General features: G+C 39.2%; 1 protein-coding gene across 1 annotated transcript in view; it reads left to right on the plus strand.

Annotated features, from left to right (window-relative positions):
• The window catches only part of LOC106092464 (tyrosine-protein kinase Dnt), a 131,677-nt gene extending 110,430 nt beyond the window's left edge, over positions 1 to 21,247 (plus strand). Inside the window, exons 2-4 of the mRNA XM_013259338.2 lie at positions 11,852 to 12,968; positions 13,170 to 13,466; positions 20,094 to 21,247. Coding sequence (XP_013114792.1) covers positions 11,852 to 12,968; positions 13,170 to 13,466; positions 20,094 to 20,205 — 1,526 coding nt within the window. The 3' untranslated portion in view covers positions 20,206 to 21,247. The remainder of the gene's footprint in view (positions 1 to 11,851; positions 12,969 to 13,169; positions 13,467 to 20,093) is intronic.
• Positions 21,248 to 23,982: the final 2,735 nt, after the last annotated feature.

Raw genomic sequence — 23,982 nt, forward strand, 5'->3', positions numbered from 1 at the left:
GATCTTGGGTCTTGACTTCTTGAGCCTCTAGAGTGCGCAATTCTTATTCGATTTGAATGAAATTTTGCACGACGTGTTTTGGTATGATATCCAACAATTGTGCAAAGTATGGTATAAATCGGTCCATAACCTGATATAGCTGCCATATAAACCGATCTTGGGTCTTGACTTCTTTAACCTCTAGAAGGCGCAAATCTTATCCGATTGGAATGAAATTTTGCACGACGTATTTTGTTATGATATCCAACAATTTTGCCAAGTATGGTTCAAATCGGTTCATAATCTGTTATAGCTGTCATATAAACCGATCTTGGGTCTTGACTTCTTGAGCCTCTAGAGGGCGCAATTATCGTCCGATTTAACTAAAATTTTGCACGTAGTGTTTTGGTATTACTTTCAACAACTATGCTAAGTATGATTCAAATCGGTTCATAATCTGGTATAGCTGTCATATAAACCGATCTTGGATCTTGACTTCTTGAGCCAATTGTGCCCGCAATTCTCATCCGATTTGGCTTAAATTTTGCATGAGGTGTTTTGTTATGACTTCCAATAACTGTGCTAAGTATGGCCTAAATCGATATAGAACCTGATATAGCTGCCATATAAACCGATCTGGGATCTTGACTTCTCGAACCTCTAGAGGGCGCAATTCTCATCCGAAATTGTACAAGGCTGAAATTTTGTACAAGGCCTTCTCTCATGACCTTCAATATACGTGTCTAATATGGTCTGAATCGATCAATAGCTTGATACAGCTCCCATATAAACCTATCTCCCGATTTTGCTTCTTGAGCCCTTACAAGGCGCAATTTTTATCCGAATGAACTGAAATATTACACAATGACTTCTACAATGTCAATCAGCATTCAATTATGGTCCAAATCGGACTATAACTTGATGTAGCTCCAATAGGATAACAGTTCTTATTCAATTATTATTATTTGTCTAAAAAGAGATACCGCGCATAGAACTCGACAAATGCGATCAATGGTGGAGGGTATATAAGATTCGGCCCGGCCGAACTTAGCACGCTCTTACTTGTTTTTACTATGTATATACTATCTTCCGAGAAATCGGAAGATTTTTTGCTACCCAATCGTCCTTAATAGGTTAAAACTCTCATATCGATTGTTTCATTTCAGTATATGCTTTTCTTAATTTATTTAGCTATAGTTCCAGCCCGTGTGGTGTTCATAACGACACCTCTTTGGGGAGAAGCATAGAACCCCACAAATGTCGACAGCAAAAGGAGACAACCACCGCTAAAAAAATATCTAATGTTCTTAACAGGTTTCGAACCCTGGTGTTTAGCTTCATAGGCGGACATGCTTAACTCTGCGATACGGTGGCCTGTCTGCAATAATCACCATACAGTCTTTGAAAAAGAATATTTTGAGTCGAAACTTCGCACAGATAATTCTTTTTATACCCTCCACCATAAGATGGGGGGTATACTAATTTCGTCATTCTGTTTGTAACTACTCGAAATATTCGTCTGAGACCCCATAAAGTATATATATTCTTGATCGTCGCGACATTTTATGTCGATCTAGCCATGTCCGTCCGTCCGTCCGTCTGTCTGTCGAAAGCACGCTAAGTTCCGAAGGAGTAAAGCTAGCCGCTTGAAATTTTGCACAAATACTTCTTATTAGTGTAGGTAGGTTGGTATTGTAAATGGGCCATATCGGTCCATGTTTTGATATAGCTGCCATATAAACCGATCTTGGATCTTGACTTCTTGAGCCTCTAGAGTGCGCAATTCTTATCCGATTGAGATGAGATTTTGCACGACGTGTTTTGTTATGATATCCAACAACTGTGTCAAGTATGGTTCAAATCGGTTTATAACCTGATATAGCTGCCATATATACCGATCTTGGGTCTTGACTTCTTGAGCCTCTAGAATGCGCAATTCTTATCCAATTTGAATAAAGTTTTGCACGACGTGTTCTGCTATGATACCCAACAACTGTGCCAAGTATGGTTTAAATCGGTCCATAACCTGATATAGCTGCCATATAAACCGATCTTGTGTCTTGACTTCTTGAGCCTCTAGCGTGCGCAATTCTTATCCGATCAGAATGAAATTTTGCACGACGTGTTTCGTTACGATATCCAACAACTATGCCAAGTATGGTTCAAATCGGTCCATAACCTGATATAGCTGCCATATAAACCGATCTTGGGTCTTGACTTATTGAGCCTCTAGAGTGCGCAATTCTTATCCGATTGAAATGAAATTTGGCACGACGTGTTTTGTTTTTATATCCAACAACTGTGCTAAGTATGCTATGATACCCAACAACTGTGCCAAGTATGGTTTAAATCGGTCCATAACCTGATATAGCTGCCATATAAACCGATCTTGTGTCTTGACTTCTTGAGCCTCTAGCGTGCGCAATTCTTATCCGATCAGAATGAAATTTTGCACGACGTGTTTCGTTACGATATCCAACAACTATGCCAAGTATGTTTCAAATCGGTCCATAACCTGATATAGCTGTCATATAAACCGATCTTGGGTCTTGACTTCTTGAGCCTCTAGAGTGCGCAATTCTTATCCGATTGAAATGTAATTTGGCACGACGTGTTTTGTTTTTATATCCAACAACTGTGCTAAGTATGGTTCAAATCGGTCCATAATATGATATAGCTGCCATATAAACCGATCTTGGGTCTTGACTTCTTGAGCCTCTAGCGTGCGCAATTCTTATCCGATCAGAATGAAATTTTGCACGACGTGTTTCGTTATGATATCCAACAACTGTGCCAAGTATGGTTCAAATCGGTCCATAACCTGATATAGCTGCCATATAAACCGATCTTGGGTCTTGACTTCTTGAGCCTCTAAAGGGCACAATTCTTATCCGATTTGAATGAATTTTTGCACGAAGTATTTCGTTATGATATCCAACAACTGTGCCAAGTATGGTTGAAATCGGTCCATAACCTGATATAGCTGTCATATAAACAGATCTGGGGATTTGACTTCTTGAGCTTCTAGAGGGCGCAATTCCTATCCGATTTGGCTGAAATTTTGCATGACGTTTTTTATTTTTACTTTCAACAACTGTGTCAAATAAGGTTCAAATCGGTTCATAACCTGATATAGCTGCCATATAAACCGATCTGGGATCTTGACTTCTTGACCCCTAGAGGTCGCAATTATTATCCGATATGCCTGAAATTTTGTACGATGGATCCTCTCATGACCATCAACAAACGTGTTTATTATGGTCTGAATCGGTCTATAGCCCGATACAGATCCCATATAAATCGTTTTTTCTATTTTACTTCGTGAGCCCCAATGGGCGCAATTCTTATACGAATTGGCTGAAATTTTACACAGGTCTCCAACATATAATTTAATTGTGGTCCGAACCGGACCATACTTTGATATCGTTTTAATAGCAGAGCAACTCTCTTCTTATATCCTTTTTTGCCTAAGAAGAGATGCCGGGAAAAGGACTCGACAAATGCGATCCATGGTGGAGGGTATATAAGATTCGGCCCGGCCGAACTTAGCACGCTTTTACTTGTTATCAATGGCTTGTTAAGTTCGGAGGACACCGTAGCGCTGAGATTAGCCTGCCGGCTTATGACGCTGAACGCCTGGATTTGAATACGGGGGAGATCATCGGAAAAAAATTCAACGGGGGTTATCCACTCCTAATGCTGGCCACATTTACGAGTCACTGTAACATTTGGTATAATAGCCATGTAAAAATTTCTCCCCAAGGAAGTGTCGCACTGCGGCACACCGTTAGTACTCGACCATAAAAAAATGGAGGTCCCTTATCTTTGAGCTTAAACTTTAATCGGACTGCACTCTTTGATATGAGAGAAGTATCCTCTGTTCCTTAATGGAATGTTTATGGGAAAATTTAGTATTTAGTACCGAACGGCGATAGTGAAGTTTCAACATGGAAGGATACCTTACAAACGTAGCCAGCATTAGTAAGGCGATAACCACCTCTAATAATTTTGTTGATGTTCACGTCAACGTCATAGGCGGACATGTTAACCTTTACGCCTCGGTGGCCTCCGGATCACTCCAAATCATTTAACGAATTAAAATTTATATTATAGCTAAAGATAGTTTTAAAAATTGTTGTCTTTAGAGTATATGTGGGTGGGTAGGTCACTAGAAAATAGAAAATGAATGATTTTGTACATAAAAGGTTAGTGAATAAACCTGTGAAGTATTGTCATTGCTAGAAAGGTTGCATTTCAAAAATTCAAACCTATGTTGGAATGATAAAATGCATCAACACTTTTCTTTATTATGAAATGACCAACCTGTACACACATTTCGTTTGCAATTGGACACATTGCAGATGGCACTAGCATTTCCGATTGAAGGAATATTTATTTGTTTCTTGTAATTGCCATAATGTTTCATTTGCATCGTTAAATTGCTTTTTAAGTTACATCCTCCTTAAATGGTGGATGCTGAAAGTACATTTATCAAATTATATTTTCCATGACATTTTTTAAAAAGAATATTGAAAATGTTCATACATATCGATGGGAATATGATTTTGGCGGTGTCGTACAACCATTCGTGCATGACATCGCAGAACCTTCGCCCCCTCTGGATTGATTTTTTCGAGTGTTTCTCTTTGAAGATGTTTCTCGTTCGGAATTTTATTCCCTGTATACTTGAAGAAGGCGATCACATTTCAATCTCCAATCAAGCATAAAAGGCTCTTTGACAATTGCTTTATTACTGCGTTAATAAGAATATTTTTAGTTTTGGGCTTGATGTATTACCAATTTAAAGTGTGGATCCCGGATTCCGAGTCGTGTTGGAATTTGCTGGCTTTATCCCTGTCGTGTGTGTGAGTGTGTGTGTGTGGTGTTAATTGAATTCTTATTATCAAATTAATTGTATAAAAAAGTGAATGCTGTTGTTTTTATTGGTGGGATTTTGTTTTCGCATTCACTCACTTTCAATGTCCTATTAAAATGTATCCTATTACAGTCATTTCCATTAGGAATTTTCCTAGTCCATTGTCATTTAGAGAAAATCCTCTTAAGTGTGTGTATTTGTTCTTAGTATTCGCAGTGTTCTGTTTTTTTGTGTGCGCTCTGCTACTATCTTCCATCCTTTTGGATCTGAAATGTCAGCAGATGGATGAGAGAGGTGTATGTCAGTTGACAGGTATGCTGTCATCATCTGAAGGTGTGTCAGGCAGTTTTCTATGGTTTTCCAGCTGGTGTGAGTCTTTTCGTTGCGGAGGTGCAAATTGTCTTGTGTGCATCATCATATTTTTAATCTTTTCGTTTTATCATGCATTTGGTGAGTTAAAATGTGTGTGTGAGTGTGTTTGAGAGAGAGGGTGTAGAGCACACCTCTATATATGTAAAGGGTGATTTTTTTGAGGTTAGGATTTTCATGCATTAGTATTTGACAGATCACGTGGGATTTCAGACATGGTGTCAAAGAGAAAGATGCTCAGTATGCTTTGACATTTCATCATGAATAGACTTACTAACGAGCAACGCTTGCAAATCATTGAATTTTATTACCAAAATAAGTGTTCGGTTCGAAATGTGTTCATTCACCGTAACGTTGCGTCCAACAGCATCTTTGAAAAAATACGGTCCAATGATTCCACCAGCGTACAAACCACACCAAACAGTGCATTTTTCGGGATGCATGGGCAGTTCTTGAACGGCTTCTGGTTGCTCTTCACTCCAAATGCGGCAATTTTGCTTATTTACGTAGCCATTCAACCAGAAATGAGCCTCATCGCTGAACGGTGAATGAACACATTTCGAACCGAACACTGATTTTGGTAATAAAATTCAATGATGTGCAAGCGTTGCTCGTTAGTAAGTCTATTCATGATGAAATGTCAAAGCATACTGAGCATCTTTCTCTTTGACACCATGTCTGAAATCCCACGTGATCTGTCAAATACTAATGCATGAAAATCCTAACCTCAAAAAATCACCCTTTATATACGTATCATCTATTGTTCTGCAGTAGTCTATCTCAATTTTATTACAATAACATTTCATTTCATTACAGTTATTCCTTTGTCATTGCTCCTTTCCCATTAGTTATGTACTCCGGCACTGTAATGCAGTGTAGCTGTCATGCATATATACATATTCTCTTCCTTAAGTACTTGGATTCCGGATTAAAATGATTTAAATGGTCTTACTGAGGTGTGGAGGATGTTCAAGTTGTAGGGCCAGGCAATTCATTTATTTATCCAGCCAGTCAGCTGCCGTAGCATACATTTTTGTAATTAAATGGAAAATGAAGATGAGAAATGATTAAAAACTGTCAGGGATTAACATCGAGGGCTATGATTTGAAATGTATTAGAGGAAATTACATTACTCGACCGACAGGCAGGCAGGCAGACAGACAGAGAGGCGGACACGTAGCATAGTTGAAACTCCTTAATTTTCAATTAATTGGAACTGCCCAAGAATTACTGTCACTCACTTTTGCTTATTATTGTCCTCAATGTTCAATCGTTCGCATGATCCTCTTGGCTTGGGAACAAGTAGCAGAATTTTATCACGTCGCTCAAGAGACATTTTCAATTTGAATTCCATTTCAAGCAATCTTGGGGAGGGGCCAAAGGATGGATGGATGACCCCAAAATGCCTTTAAATGAATGTCAAATTTTTGTCAGTTGAAATTTTCTAAATCCTCACTCAGCACGTACAAAGCAAAGCAATCACTGGAAACGAAAATTTAGGCCATCCAGATGAAGTTAGCTTTAGGAGCATTTTAATTGTGTCATGCCACGGCTAAAGTTATTCCAAAAATAAGACTGAAACGTATGCTACTAAAACAAACCATAATATTGTCGTCATTCCCCCATTTCTCCGCTAAGGCAAATCTAGTTTGAGTGGCACAAACAATGGAAAACAATTGAAAGTTTGCTGTGACACAAGGATGGCACATCCTGTTTCAAACTATTGAAGTGCAGAATCCCGTTTGGACATTCAAACGCAGCTACGGATTGAAATAGTTTTGATTTTTTGTGCTGCTGACTGGCCATAGCCTCAGTTTATTTTTTTCCATTTTTATTATGATCGGGCGATTTATTCACAAGTCCAATGAAGACTCAGATGGGCCAGGAGAAAGGCGATGTCCGGCTATAGACCATGGCCGCTGGACACACATGTGGCAACATAAACACATTTGCACATCTTGTTATGATGATACTAATGAAGTGTGCGTGACTTGATTTGATGTGAAGCTTCTCCTTGGAGCTCCACAACTTTTTCTTGTTTCTGTTTGCTGTGCAGCAGGAAGCAAGCCCAACAAAGTTTTATTTAGTTTTTTCGAGCATCGATGGTACATGTTCTTCGTCCCAGTCATTTATAAGCATGGATAAAGGTGACCATCAGGATTTCTATTCAATTTTGGATTGTGGTTGATTAAATTAGAAAATTGTTTAAGGTCCGCTTGCAGATGGGCTGATGTATGTTGAATGTATTTTGACATTTCAGTGATTGCAATAATTTTGAAGTATCTTCAAAAAACGTAACTAAAGTGAAAGCTTTTTGTTTAGCAAAACTCACTAAAACACTCTTTTTCTTTTGAAACATTTTGGATATACTGGCTTGAATTAGAAAGTTTTGATCGCTGTGAAGTAGACAAAATAAACCGTTTAAATAAAATTCATAAAAGAAAATGTTTTGAGGAAAATTTGCCTGCCGATAGTTAGCCATGTTCAAAGCTAAAAAATCTAAATTTTCAGTAAGTTCTTGGCAGTGAGATTTTTGGGAACCGTTTAGTATAAATCTTTTGATAATTATTAAAAAAAAACAAATTAGAAATTTACTACGTCAACATAAATGCCCTAAATAATGAAAATATGCAATTTATCAAAATGTACATTGGTGGCCTATCTCACGTACTCAACATCATCCATATTTGGTACATTTCAAATGAACAATTATATACTCATGCATAGATGCTACATACACTCAAAAATATGGACACATGGACACTTGATTACCAGTTAAAAAAGCGAATCTTCAAAATAAAAATTCTATTTTATTAAATTAAGGACACATAGAACTACTATCTAAGATAAAGCAATTCTTTAATATCAATTTAAAAGTTTTTAGAACCATTTAACCAACGCCCTTACCTTGTCCGGTTTTTGGTGAAATTTCATATTTTCATTATTTAGAGCATTTATGTTATTGTAAAGGGTGATTTTTTAGCTATTATCTTTTCGGCAACAATTTAACCAATCCAGAACATGATATAGCTGCCATATCGATTTCCCGATTAGACTTCTTGAGCTTCTAGAGGATGCAATTCTTATCCGAATAGGCAGACATTTTGTACGTAGCGTTTTGTTTTGCTTTCAATAAGTGTGCCAAATGCAGTCTAAATCGGTTCACACTCTAATATAGCTGCCATATAAACCGGTATCCGACCAATTTGTCTAAACTCTGTAGGTGGTATTATACCCTCCACCATAGGATGAGGATATACTAATTTCGTCATTCTGTTTGTAACACCTCGAAATATGCGTCTAAGACCCCATCAAGTATATATATTCTTGATCGTCATGACATTTTAAGTCGATCTTGCCATGTCCCTGCTAAAGTGCTTTGTACACTCAATTTGTGTTTATATAAAATTTAGAAAGAAAATATTCATAAATTCAGCAAGTTGATCCAAATCGCATAGTCCTCCAAAATGTGTGACACTACAATTACCACCATTTGCGGCATTGTAGTCCAACACCTATAGTTGCTGCTCCAATAACTGCCACCAAGTAAAGTTATCATTTCAAGCTGTCAAAGGCCAACGGAGAAATTTGCCATCATGTTTAAATTTGGCATACGTGTTCTGTTGACTGTGTGTGCAGGAAGTTCTTCGTGTTTTCCCGAAAAACTCTTAAACTCATTGTTTGTCATTTTTATATCCTCCACCATAGGATGGGGCTTTATTTATTTCGTCATTCTGTTTGTAACTCCTCTATATATTTTTGATCGTCATGACATTTTAAGTCGATCTAGCCATGTCCGTCCGTCCGTCCGTCTGTCTGTCGAAAGCACGCTAACTTTCGAAGGAGTAAAGCTATCCGCTTGAAATTTTGCACAAATACTTCTTATTAGTGTAGGTCGGTTGGTATTGTAAGTGGGCCATATCCCATGTTTTGATATAGCTGCCATGTAAACAGATATGGGATCTTGACTTCTTGAAATTTTGCATGACGAGTTTTATTATGACTTCCAACAACTGTGTTGAGTATGGTTGAAATCGGTCCATAACCTGATATAGCTGACATATAAACCTATCTGGGATCTTGATTTTTTGAGCGTCCAAATGGCGCAATTCCTATCCGATTTGGCTGAAATTTTGCACGACGTGTTGAATTACGACTTCCAATAAACTGTGCTAAGTATGGTTTAAATTGGTCCATAACCTGATATAGCTGACATATGAACCGATCTTTAATCTTGATTTCTTGGGCCACTAGAGGGCGCAATTCTTAACCGATTTGGCTGAAATTTCGCATGACGTGTTTTCGATCCATAACCTGATATAGCCGCCATATAAACCGATCTGGGATTTTAACTCCTTGAACCTCCAGAGGGCATAATAATAATCCGATTCCAGAGGGCATAATAATAATCCGATTTGGCTGGAATTTTGTACAACGGCTTCTCCCATGACCTTCAACATATGTGTCGAATATGGTCCGAACCGGTCTATAGCTTGATACAGCTCCCATATAAACCGACCGATGGAGGGTATATAAGATTCGGCCCGGCCGAACTTAGCACGCTTTGACTTGTTTCAATTAGCTGATCCCATTGTAAAATCATGGAATTTATTTGTGTTATTCTGCTCATTACATAGCCAGAAGCCGACAAAATCAACTTAGTTAGTAGTCATTTGGGGTTCTTTCCATTGTTATACCCTCCACCATAAGATGGGGGGTATACTAATTTCGTCATTCTGTTTGTAACTACTCGAAATATTCGTCTGAGACCCCATAAAGTATATATATTCTTGATCGTCGTGAAATTTTATGTCGATCTAGCCATGTCCGTCCGTCTGTCCGTCCGTCCGTCCGTCCGTCCGTCCGTCTGTCTGTCGAAAGCACGCTAACTTCCGAAGGAGCAAAGCTAGCCGCTTGAAATTTTGCACAAATACTTCTTATTAGTGTAGGTCGGTTGGTATTGTAAATGGGCCATATCGGTCCATGTTTTGATATAGCTGCCATATAAACCGATCTTGGGTCTTGACTTCTTGAACCTCTAGAGTGCGCAATTCTTATCCGATTGGCACGAAATTTTGCACGACGTGTTTTGTTATGACATCCAACAACTGTGCCAAGTATGGTTCAAATCGGTTCATAATCTGATATAGCTGCCATATAAACCGATCTTGGGTCTTGACTTCTTGAGCCTCTAGAGTGCGCAATTCTTATCCGATTTGAATGAATTTTGGCACGACGTGTTTCGTTATGATGTCCAACAACTGTGCCAAGTATGGTTCAAATCGGTTCATAATCTGATATAGCTGCCATATAAACCGATCTTGGGTCTTGACTTCTTGAGCCTCTAGAGTGCCCAATTCTTATCCGATTTGAATGAATTTTGGCACGACGTGTTTTGTTATGATATCCAACAACTGTGCTAAATATGGTTCAAATCGGTCCATAATCTGATATAGCTGGCATATAAACCGATCTTGGGTCTTGAATTCTTGAGCCTCTAGAGTGCGCAATTCTTATCCGATTGGAATGAAATCTTGCACGACGTGTTTTGTTATGATATTCAACAACTGTGCCAAGTATGGTCCTAATCGGTCCATAACCTGATATAGCTGCCATATAAAGCGATCTTGGGTCTTGACTTCTTAAGCCTCTAGAGTGCGCAATTCTTATCCGATTACAATGAAATTTTGCACGACGTGTTTTGTTATGATATTCAACAACTGTGCCAGGTATGGTCCTAATCGGTCCATAACCTGATATAGCTGCCATATAAACCGATCTTGGGTCTTGACTTCTTAAGCCTCTAAAGTGCAATTCTTATCAGATTGGAATGAAATTTTGCACGACATGTTTTTTTTATGATATCCAACAAGTGTGAAAAAATGGTTCAAATCGGCTCATAAACTGATATAGCTGTCATATAAACAGATTTGGGGACTTGACTTCTTGAGCTTCTAGAGGACGCAATTCCTACCTGATTTGGCTGAAATTTTGCATGACTTTTTTATTTTTTATTTTTTCTTTCAACCACTGTGTCAAATAAGGTTTAAATCGGTTCATAACCTGATATAGCTGCCATGTAAACCGATCTGGGATCTTGACTTCTTGAGCCTCTTGAAGTCGCAATTATTATCCGATTTGCCTGAAATTTTGTACGATGGATCCTCTCTTGACCATCAACATACGTGTTGATTATGGTCTAAATCTGTTTATAGCCCCATACAGCTCCCATATAAATCGATCTCTCTATTTTACTTCTTGAGCCCCCAAAGGGCGCAATTCTTACTCGAATTGGCTGACATTTTACACAGGCCTCCAACATATAATTTAATTGTGGTCCAAACCGGACCATATCTTGATATCGCTCTAATAGCAGAGCAAATCTTTTCTTATATCACTTTTTGCCTAAGAAGAGATGTCGGGAAAAGAACTCGACAACTGCGCTCCATGGTGGAGGGTATATAAGATTCGGCCCGGCCGAACTTAGCACGCTTTTACTTGTTGAATTTATAAACTTTTTTGTTTTGAATTTATAAACTGTTTTCTTTCATTTGTCTTTGTTATTCCTCCTTAGCCAAAAATAAAAATAATGGTCAACATTCCATGTTTTCTCTTTTTTTCTTTCAGGTGTTTCCGCTGAAGTTTATTACGTACGTGATGGTCACATAAATAACTACGCCCTGAATTTCATTGTTCCTGTGCCGGCGAATGTGCGCGACATCAGCTTCACTTGGCAAAGTTTGGCTGGCAGAACTCTGCCTTACAGCATTAGCGTGGTGACCTCTGACCAGGCAGTGTTGCCTAGGCCTTCCATAAATATTTCACAAATTGGAGAGATCCCTACCGAGGTTAAGACCTTCTCGATTAGCCTCAAATGTTCGGGAATAAGGGCTGCCGAGGTGGATGTCACCATTTCGATTGAGGTAATTCTCAATAGAGCCTTGAACAATGTCACCCACTTGGTGTTTAGAAGAAAGAAGATCTGTTTGCTCGCCGAGGAAGATGAAACAAACATGGATGATCCTCTTCTCTTGGAGACTGTAGTACAACCTCAGACTGGACTGATTACTCTAGTAGTGGGCTGTGTCTTGGCACTGGCTTTAGTTTTGATATTGCTATTAGCCGCCTATTGTGTACGAGGTTCGGCCAAACGTCAGAATCATGGTCAACCTATGAGAACTTCTAGTTTTCAAAGGCTTAATACAAATCCTCCCTGTCAGTCAGCCTCCTATATAACACCGTCAATAATTGCCCCCATCCATACTACGCTGCCACGCAAAATGGAACCCCAGCAGCCGGAGGAGCTACATCGCCGTATATCAGAATTAACTGTTGAACGTTGTCGTGTCCGCTTGTCCAGTCTTCTGCAGGAAGGCACATTTGGCAGGGTCTATCGCGGTTCCTACAATGACAACCAGGACGTTTTGGTTAAGACGGTGGCCCAGCATGCAAGCCAAATGCAGGTTTCCCTTTTGCTGCAAGAAGGCATGTCTCTGTATGGTGCTTCACATCCCGGCATTTTATCTGTCTTAGGAGTCTCAATCGAGGATCACACAACTCCGTTTGTTTTATATCCTGCCATGAACAACACGCGTAACTTGAAAATATTTTTGTTAGATCCCTCCTGTGCACGGACTATTACCACCATTCAGATTGTAATGATGGCCTCAAACTTGTCCACAGCATTGAGTCACTTGCATAGCCATGGTGTGGTGCACAAAGATATTGCGACGAGAAATTGTGTGTAAGTAGAGCAGAGTTAAAGAAATATTCAACCAATTTTACTTAAAGCTAATTTCCTTTTTTTTTAATTTTATAGTTCTTAATTACTGCTTGGAAAAACGTAGACTTATTTTAGTTATTTATATTTTATTTATCGTAATAACTTAAAATTTTCTCCTTGATATTTTCTAAGTTCCCAATTTTTATCTCTCTATCCTAACAGCATCGATGATCAACTGCGTGTAAAATTGTCAGATAGTTCTCTGTCACGAGATCTATTTCCTGGCGATTACAATTGCCTCGGCGATAGTGAAAATCGTCCTGTGAAATGGATGTCGTTGGAGGCATTGCAACATAAACAATTCTCCGAAGCTAGTGATTCTTGGGCATTCGGTGTACTTATGTGGGAATTGTGTACATCTGCCAAACAACCATATGCTGAAGTGGATCCATTCGAAATGGAGCATTATCTCAGAGATGGCTACAGGCTCGCCCAGCCTTTTAACTGTCCCGATGAATTGTAAGTATTATTTTCCAATTTCATTCATTTGTAACACTACTGTGCTACTCCAAGCTAATTAGCTCTTTCGAAATCTATCACACACTTTACCTTCACTATTTCACTACTTTTGTGAAAATCCAAAACACTTCGTTGAGAAAATTAGCAAAAACTAGTAAAAGCGCGTTAAGTTCTGCCGGGTCGAATCTTATTTACCCTCCACCATAGATCGTATGTGACAAGTTCTTTGAATAACTTTTTCAAATATATGGGAGCTATATCAAATTATAGATATGGACCGTACATGTACATACCACGTTCATATTGTAATTGCAACCTCTAGCGGTTCAAGAAACTAAATCGGGGGATCGGTTTATATGGCAGCTATATCAGGTTATCAACAGATTTCGACCATACTGGGCCTGGCTGTTGGAAGTCATAGCACAATACTACAAATCTAGAGGGCGAAATCGTAAGCACTCTAAATTTACAATCCCATCTGACCTGCAGGTGCTGCACTAACAAGAAGCATTATTGCAAGCGCTTAGCTTTACTCCTTCGAAAATTAGCGTGCTTTCGACAGACAGACAGACGGATGAACATGGCTAATTAAACTCAGAATGACGAATATATATACCTTGTTGGGTTCCAGATCATTAATTCGATGTTACTAACGGAATGACGATGTAAGTATACCCCCATCCTGTGGTGGAGGGAATGAAAACGTTGAAAAGCATCATCACTTATTGTGGCTCGCTAACTTTGATCGGGGTGAACTATAAAAGAAGACCTCCACATATTCTGTGAACAATTCGGGCAGTGAATAGAACATTATATGAACGCAAAATCAGGGGATCAAATTAAAAGAAAGCTGCAATTTATATATTTTATTTGAGCAAAAATATTTTTCGGGTCGTTGAAATTACATTTTACCTTATTGATACATAAATTATGAAATTAATCTGTCAGTCAAATGAATGAAGGAAATGGGTCCCATTTGCATCAAAAATTACATAGAAAATGATCTCTTCGTAATGCATGAAACAGTCCACAATATGACAACTGGCTAATAGCCAAAATTTCAGCTGTAGAATTAAAAAGTAACGGTGTTCTTTGAATTCATTTTTCAAATATATCGGAGATAGACCTACAGATACATACATAAAAAATACCATGTTTAAAATTTCTACCAAATAATTGCGCCCTCTAGAAGCTCAAGAAGTTAAATCGGGCGATCGGCTTATATGGGTGCTAAATCAGATTATAATTATTTGGGCTATACTTAGCGCGGCTTTTGGAACCCATTGTAATAATTTGCGTGCAAAATTTCAGCCAAATCGGATAAGAATTGCGCCCCCTATAGGCTAGAGAAGTCTAGATCCCAGATCGGTTTTATACAGCAGTTATATCAAAACCGATATGTCACATTCACCGACCAACATTTAAAGAAAGTACTTGTGCACAATTTGAAGCGGCTATCTTTACTCCTTTGTTAGTAAGCGTGCATTCGACAGTGAGGCGGATGGACATCTCTAAACGGCGTCTGAATATCAAGAGGATGAAGAACGTAAAAAGTAACAAGTATGAGCTTCCTAAGTTCGGGTGGGCCTTACTTATATACACTTCCTATAGGGGCTCAAGAGGCGCTCTAAAGCTAATCATCGAACTAGCACCGTTAACTTATTCAGTAAACTCAACATTGTCATCATGTACACGAACGAACTACGTCTGCAAATCATAAAAATTTACTACCAAAATTCGGAGTCGGTGATCGCTACTTAAAGAACGTCATCGTCGCGCAAAATATCTTTAGTGGACAACGGTACCGCACCATGCTCACTGTTTGCTTTTTTGACCTGAATTGGAAGATATGATGACATGTGGTTTCAACAGGACGGTGCCACTTACCACAAAGCAAACGATTTATTGAATAGTACGTTTGATGAGCCTGTTGTGTCAAGAAATAGCTCAGTTGAGTGCCCCCACGTTCGTGTGATTCGACGTCTCTAAACTATTTTCTTTGGGGCTACATCAAGCCATTGATCTATGCCAACAAACCGACGACGTTGGAAAAGTTCAGACCCAACATTCATTAATGTTGTGATTGTACTTCAAGCCGAGAGTAAAGTTTCTAAATACCTCAAATGGTCTACGTTTTATTAAAAACAAGTAAAAGCGTGCTAAGTTCGGCCGGGTCGAATCTTATATACCCTCCACCATGGGTTGCATATGACAAGTTCTTTGCCCGATATCTCTTTATACGCAAAAAAAAGGATAATAAATATGAATTGCTATTATATTGGAGCTATATCAGAAATGGACCCATTCGGACCATACTCGGTGCAGATGTTGGATACCACAGTAGAAGTCATTGTTGAATATTTCAACCAAATACGATAAGAATTGCGCCTTATAGGCTCAATAACTAAAATCGGGAGATCGGTTTATATGGGGCCTATATGAGGTTATGGATCGACTCAAACCATACTTGGCACTTATGTTGAAAGTCTTAAGAGTCGCTGCCGCATCGTTTGGGTGCCGGGCCATAACGAAGTAAGGGGAAATGAAAGGGCAAACGATTTGGCGGAGAAGGCCAGAGAACTGCCATCAATAAACTTGGCTAACCTGAAGCCTTTCTGGTCGACGCAGATCGAGTTAAGAGCGTGGACGACAAACGCGCATGTAACACTGTGGAACAGCGAAACAGTCGGTAGGACGGCGAAAATCCGATGGGGTGATCTGGATCTTGAGGGGACGAAACTATTACTGAAAAGAAGTAAGAAGGAGGTAAGTATAGCTTCTGGTGTCATAACGGGACACTTAGGACTACGAGCTCACTAATGTAAAATCGGTGCGGTCAGTGATGGCATATGTAGGGCATGCGGGGAAAATGATGAGACGTTGGAGCATTTGCCTTGCCATTGCCCGGCTTTCGCGTCTAACAGATACCGGCACTTAGGTGGGGACACAACACCAGATATGAACCAACTTAGGGGAGTGCTATGGAAAGAAAACAAATAAGGATTTTGTAAGTAGTACGGAATTCCTAACTTAGATTTTGTTTTAAGAGGTTCCTTTTTTAGTACCTATAGGGAACACCAAGTTGACTACTGGCGTACGTTCATAGTGACATGGGGTGGATTAATATCCGTACTCTTTTTTCAACCTAATGCAACAGTCGCTGTGCAAAATTTCAGCCAAATCGGATAAAAGTTGCGTCCTCCGTAAGCTGAAGAATCAAGATCCGAGATCGGTTTACATGTGAACTATATCCGGTTATGAACAGATTAAGACCATACTTAGCGCAATTTTTGGAAGCCATAACAAAACACCTCATACAAAGTTTCAGCTTAATCGGATAAGAATTGTGCTCTCTATAGGCTCAAGAAATCTAGGGGCTCGAGATCGGTTTATATGGCAGCTATACAGACCATGGACCGATTTTGCCCATTTTCAATCCCAACCGACCTGCACTTTTAAGAAATCTTTTTACAAAATTTCAGGCACCAAGCTTTACTCCTTCGAAAGATAGCGTGTTTTCGACAGACAGACAGACGGAAGGACATGGCTACATTAGAATATCAAGACGATCAAGAATATATACATTTTGTTGGGTCTCTGATTAATGTTTGTATGTGTTACAAACGGAATGACGTAAAAGGTATCTTGGAAATTGTTCCCCTATTTTTTGCGGGAACTTTTCTTCTATGTTTTTAATTTTCAGTATTGATTTTCAAGTCATGATAATTGGAAGAGCATAGAACTAAAGAAATAAAAGCGTGCTAAGTTCGGCCGGGCCGAATCTTTGGAACCCACCAACTTAGATTTTCTTTTAAGAGGTAACTTTTTTAGTATTTGGAGCGCACAACAAGTTGATTACTAGTTAAATATTTGTACCAACTGTGTTTAGTTGAAGGACATAAACTTATGTCCATCTACATCCCAAATTTCCATCAAACCAGCAAGATTTATAGCTTATAGAAACTGAACAAGGATAATCGAAAAACCGGAGCTATGTCAGGTTATAGACCGATGTGAACCGTACTTGGCACAGCTTGAAATTTTGCACATATACGTACTATTGATGTAGGTCATTAGGGATTGCAAATGGGTTATATCAGATTTAGATATATCCCCCATATAAATTGATCCCCCGATTTGACATCTTAAGCTCCTGGAAGTCTCATTTTTCATCCGATTTGGCTAAACTTTGGAACAAAGACTTGCGCTATGACATTCAGCATCCATGCCAAGTATGATTCCATGATTCCAGCATCCATGCCAAGTATGATTGGCTCACAAACAGGTATAGCCCCCATATAAACCAAACTGACTTCTTGAGCCCCTAAAAGCCTCAATTGTCATCCGATTTGGCTGAAATTTGGAACAAAGATTTGAGTTACGACTTCCAGCATCCATTTCAAGCATTATGCGAACCGGTTTATAAACAGATGTAGGATTTGACTTCTTCAGCGGTTTGAAGCCAAAATTTTCATCTGATTTTTGCTGAAATTTAACTTACAACATCAGTGCCAAGTTTTATCCGAATCGGTGAATATGGTGATATCGGTTGCCCTAAGTATATATAAGATATCCCGATGTGAATTCTTGTGCCATTAAAGCCTCAATCAATTCCCGATTTGATTGCTACAAAATAATTGAAATACAAACTTTGTTAGGTAAGGTTAGGTTTAAGTGGCAGTCTGCCATCAGACTCAACAGGACGTTTTCGTCCATTGTGATACCACAGAAAAAGATGAAGGAAGATGCCTTGTGAACCATCCAGATCGCTTTAAAAACCCCATTACTTGCGAATGTTCACATCCGCTAAATCAGACAGGTTCTCAAAGAAATGAGAACCGAAAGTGGAACTCCTTTTAACTGTTAGCGCGGGACACACAGACAGAAGGTGTCCTATAGTCTCTTCTTCGTCGATGTCCTCACAGACAGTGACCTCCGATTAGACAGTGACCTGTCATGACGGACACAATGACTGAGACGTCTGTTCTGTTCTACTGATTTACTACCCAGTGACAGTAAATCAGTAGACCTCTTCAAGTCTAGATAAGGCCACATAGTTTTGGAATGCTCACAGCCCCCTCTTTGTGATCATCTATCATTCGTTGCCCTTCGGGCCTGGTCCTGCAAACTTAGCTTACATGTCGCTAGTGGCATACCCACAGATTCCAGTATCCCTGGAATATGTAGGGTAGTTCCTAGTCTTGCAAGCTCGTCTGCTTTAGAATTCCCTGGGATATCTCTGTGGGCCTGCACCTAGAACAGAGGAATTTTGAACTGTTCAGCCATCTCGTTGAGAGATCTGCGAAAGTCGAGGGCGGTTTTTGTGTTCAGAAATACGTTCTCCGGGGATTTAATGGCTGCCTGGTTGTCTGTTCAATTTCAATTTCTTGTCTAGCAAAACACACAGGTATTTTGCGCTTTCTGTAAATGGAGCATTCTCTCCACCCAAGGAGACAGGTTCCACTGTAGGCAACTTGTATGTCCTGCTGAAAAGAACTACATCTGTCTTGCACGGATTTATACCCAGACCACTTTCGGTAGCCGGCTTTGCTGTTGCACGTAGAGCTTCCTGAAGCATATCTCTTAGAGTGCTGGGAAACTTTCCCCTAACCGCAATTGCTACGTCATCAGCATACACGACCACTTTTACGCCTTTTTTCCAGAGACAATAATGGGTCGTGAAGGGCTGTTTCAGTGGATTTGCCTTTACTATATGCATGCTGCTGCCGCGACAGGCGATCTCCAGGGATCTTTGCCCTGTGAAATATTTCTATCAACCTTTCAAGAGTCTTCACCATAAAAGTCTTCACAAACTCTGTTAATAAGGGTAAATTTTTAGCGGAATCCATTGTGTTTGGTAACCAAGATTCGAGCCGGAAAAACTTAGCACATTCTAACTTGTTGACTTTTAATATTCCAAAGAAATGCAAAAAGTGAAATATCCGCTTAATTTTGCTTCCCACTGTATATTTGTTCATTTGTTTGTGTGTTCCATTTATTTAGACTTAGTTGAAACGATTTTCATGAAAATTTCACAGAAAGTGCATAATACTCCTGTGGTAAATCTGCAATACTTCATTTATCGGTATAAGAAGGGGAGTGGACCCTCCCTCTTTCCCAAAGTTTAAAAATGCAAAATTTCATGGTACCCGAGAAACCGGGGTTGGGAAAAAAAGACAGACACTTTATATAATATCAAACAAAAAAAAATTGAAAAGATGTATATATTTTTTAATTTTTTCTTTGTTCTACTAAATTTTGAAATGTAATAAAACTAATATTATGACACCTTCCTCTTTTTTCATCGAAATATAAAAGTTGTAGAAAGGAGAAATTTTTTACATTTTTTCCGAAACAAATTTTTCCTTGGCTTATTTTATGAAAAAAAAATTACATATATTATTTAAAAAAAAAAAATATTATTTCAATTATTTTGTAGAGTCCGAGCAATCTGTATTTTTTTTTTTAAAATATGATTTAGTAACATACATCCAATGCATATATGTAAAAGTTCGCCTTCTCAATGTCGAATCTCATGTGAAATATCTCTATTTACTTATCTAATTTAGTAATGTTGTTGCCACATCTCTAATTGGAATATTTGTTTTCTTCTTCTTACCTTTTCAGATTCACAATAATGGCCTATTGTTGGGCTCTCCTGCCTGCGGAGCGTCCGTCATTTATACAGCTTCATGCTTGCCTATCTGAGTTCTATGCTCAAATAACACGTTACGTGTAGTTGTGCCTTCTTGCAGGCAGCAAATGGCAGCCGAGGGGCTGCATTTCACTTTCCATACTCACACTCGCTTTCTTCCTGACGACGTTAAATAAGGAGGAACTACTTCATATAGTTTAGATTTATTTAATCACGTAATCAATTGTTGTTGTTTAATAATGATAGGTTTAACAAATGCATTTCATTACCAAAATTTAGCATTAAGATGTGCAGTAAATACATTTTGTTTTAAGCCCATAAATCTTCCATTTCCATTGTATTGTAATATTGATCGAATCGATTGATTGAATAACATCTGACCACATCTTTTTTTTTTGTAAATAACGCCACACCCATTCTCTCACTATTTATCACCCATCACTGAAGTTATCGGGTTGTTGCGTTCATTAAGTCATTGCAACCAGACAACTGAATGAAGCTCATGTAATACCAATTACATTAATATCCTGTAAAAATTGCTTTTATTGGTAGCATAATTTTATTATTTTTCCCTAGAAATTTGAGTTTTTTTTTGTATTCAAATTTGCTTTGGTGTCCAATTGTAAAGTGATTCGTTTTATATTCTGAGTGGAATGCTCGTTCAATTCGTTCAGTTCAGTTCATACTTTATATACATACATTAGTTGTAAGTGCGTGTGTCCATTTGTGATGGAAGCCAAAGGTGGCAGAGTGAGTAGGTGATCTTTTTCTTTGTTTATTTTATTTATTTTTTTTAAATTAAAATGATGTTCATCATAGTACGAATAATAGTGATAATTATTAAATAGAGTGCATATCTTTTGTATGCTCTCGCCCATTAAGCTAACGACACTACCACACCTACTCACGCCCCTCACGGCGGCCCTCACAAATGCGTGAGGTTTTATATTAACGATAATTGTAGCAATGATGATTATTATAGTTATAAGAAGTTTTTTTATATACGACCATATACTATATAGAAAAGTATATTGTATTGTATATTGTACATGTATATTACGATGATGATGATGATGCTGATGGAGTGCGAATTAAATATTCACATAATTTTGTGTGAAGTAAATAAATGATAATTATAAATTGAACACAAAAATGCGTTGCATACTTTTATGCGGTTTTTTTAATTTTTCCCTTACTTTTTTCCTTTAGCGAATGGGTGGTCACTTACCACAACCATCGCTTGGTCTGCTACTGATGTTGGAATTGCTCTGCAGGATTGCAAATTCCCAGTGAACCCTACAAACCATTTGAACAATAATTCGTTGATATGTCTGACTTGGAGAAACTGTTCATTTAAAGTCGCTTTTCAAATGGCCGGTTGGTGTGAGGAATGAATAGGATGGAGTACTACATTGACCATTGTTACCACTCAAGAAAGTTATTTCCTATCAAAATTTTTAAAAAATTCTACCAAAATCGACCGTGTCTTACCAAATGTTGGGCCGGTGTATTTTGTCTTTCCATTTAACAAATTTTGTCCCATTAGCCGAACCCAGAATAGCCTTCCAAGCGCCTCGATCTTCTGCGCTCCTTCTATAATCTATGACACCAAGTTTCGAGGTGGATTAAGCATGGGAGCAGCTCATACCATGGTGGTATAATCGAGGAAACCTGGAAGGAAGAGGTTTCCAATCGGATACCTGAGAGGACACTTGAGAGCGAGTGCAAGGCACTGCTGCCAGCTGCACATATTTGGACTGACGGAACCCTAGTATTGCTATCTCGAAGATCATGTTGCACGGATGGATCAAAGCTAGGGGACAGTGTGGGCCTGGGGGTCTACATTGAGAACTCAGGGACTGAGATCTGTTTTAGACTGCCTGACCATAATACGGTCCTGCAGGCGGAGATCCGGGCAATGGTGTGGTACTTTACGGACAGTAAAATAACCACAAGTGCAATAACAACCAGGAGTGTAAGGTCACGAACAGTCTTGCAGTGTAAGAAGGAGATTAACGCTTTTCTCTGAGGATGGCACAATCCGCATCGTTTGGCTGCCGGCCCATAACGAAGTAAGGGGGAAAGAAATGGCAAACAATTTGGCAGTGGAGCGAAAGAACTGGCGTCAATAAACTTGGTTAACCCGAAACCTTTCGGGTCGACGCAGTCCGAGTTAAGGGCGTGGGCGACAAACGCGCATGTAACACTGTGAAACAGCGAAACAGTCGGTAGGGCGGCGAAAATCCTATGGGGTGATCCGGATCGTGAGATGACGAGACTATTACTTAAAGGAAGTTGGAAGGAGGTCAGCATAGCTTTTGGTGTCACGTAAAATCGGTGCGGCAAGTAATGACCTGTGTAGGGCATGGGGGAAAATGATGAGAAGTAGGAGGCTTTCCCATGTTGCCCGACTTTCGCGGCTAACCGACACCGGTACTTAAGTGAGGACACGATATCAGACACGAACCAACTTAGGGGCGTTCATAGAAAATATCCTTGGTCTGCTCGTCCTTATTTTCCGTCGGGGCATGGGCACAAATAAAGCTGATGTTGAAGAATCTGGCTTTTATGCCTATTGTGGCAAGCCTTTCATCCACCGGAGCAAAGTTGGAGACAAGGCACTTCAGTCTCCGACTAACCACAAATAGCCAAATATAGAATAGTTCGTCATCATTTGGTGTTGTTGTGACGCCATTCCCGGTCCATCACACTACCTGTAAGGTGGAAATATCTGCCTTGTACTTTTCCAATATATCCGCCAGTGCGTATACTACACCTTCTCTATAATGAGTCCAGACATTCCAGGTGCAGATCCGCTAATCATGGTCCTTTTTATACCCTCCACCATAAGATGGGGGGTATACTAATTTCGTCATTCTGTTTGTAACGACTCGAAATATTCGTCTGAGACCCCATAAAGTATATATATTCTTGATCGTCGTGACATTTTATGTCGATCTAGCCATGTCCGTCCGTCTGTCCGTCCGTCCGTCCGTCCCTCTATCTGTCGAAAGCACGCTAACTTCCGAAAGGGTAAAGCTAGCCGCTTGAAATTTTGCACAAATACTTCTTATTGGTGTAGGTCGGTTGGTATTGTAAATGGGCCATATCGGTCCATGTTTTGATATAGCTGCGATATAAACCGATCTTGGGTCTTGACTCCTTGAGCCTCTAGAGTGCGCAATTCTTATCTGATTAGAATGAATTTTTGCACGACGTGTTTTGCTATGATATCCAACAACTGTGCCAAGTATAGTTCAAATCGGTCCATAACCTGATATAGCTGCCATATAAACCGATCTTGGGTCTTGACTTCTTGAGACTCTAGAGTGCGCAATTCTTATCCGACCAGAATGTAATTTTGCACCACGTGCTTTGTTATGATATCCAACAACTGTGCCAAGTATGGTTCAAATCGGTCCATAACCTGATATAGCTGCCATATAAACCGATCTTGGGTCTTGACTTCTTGAGCCTCTAGAGAGCACAATTCTTTTCCGATTGAAATGAAATTTTGCACGACGTGTTTTGTTATTATATCCAACAACTGTGCCAAGTATGGTTCAAATCGGTCCTTAACCTGATATAGCTGCCATATAAACCGATCTTGGGTCTTGACTTCTTGAGCCTCTAGAGGGCGCAATTCTTATCTGATTGAAATGAAATTTCGCACGACGTGTTTTGTTATGATACCCAACAACTATGCCAAGTATGGTTCAAATCGGTCCATAACCTGATATAGCTGCCATATAAACCGATCTTGGGTCTTGACTTCTTGAGCCTCTAGAGGGCACAATTCTTATCCGATTTGAATGAATTTTTGCACGAAGTATTTCGTTATGATATTCAACAACTGTGCCA

The sequence above is a fragment of the Stomoxys calcitrans genome, chromosome 3, assembly GCF_963082655.1.
Source record: "Stomoxys calcitrans chromosome 3, idStoCalc2.1, whole genome shotgun sequence".
In the NCBI taxonomy this organism is placed as follows: Eukaryota; Metazoa; Arthropoda; class Insecta; order Diptera; family Muscidae; genus Stomoxys; species Stomoxys calcitrans.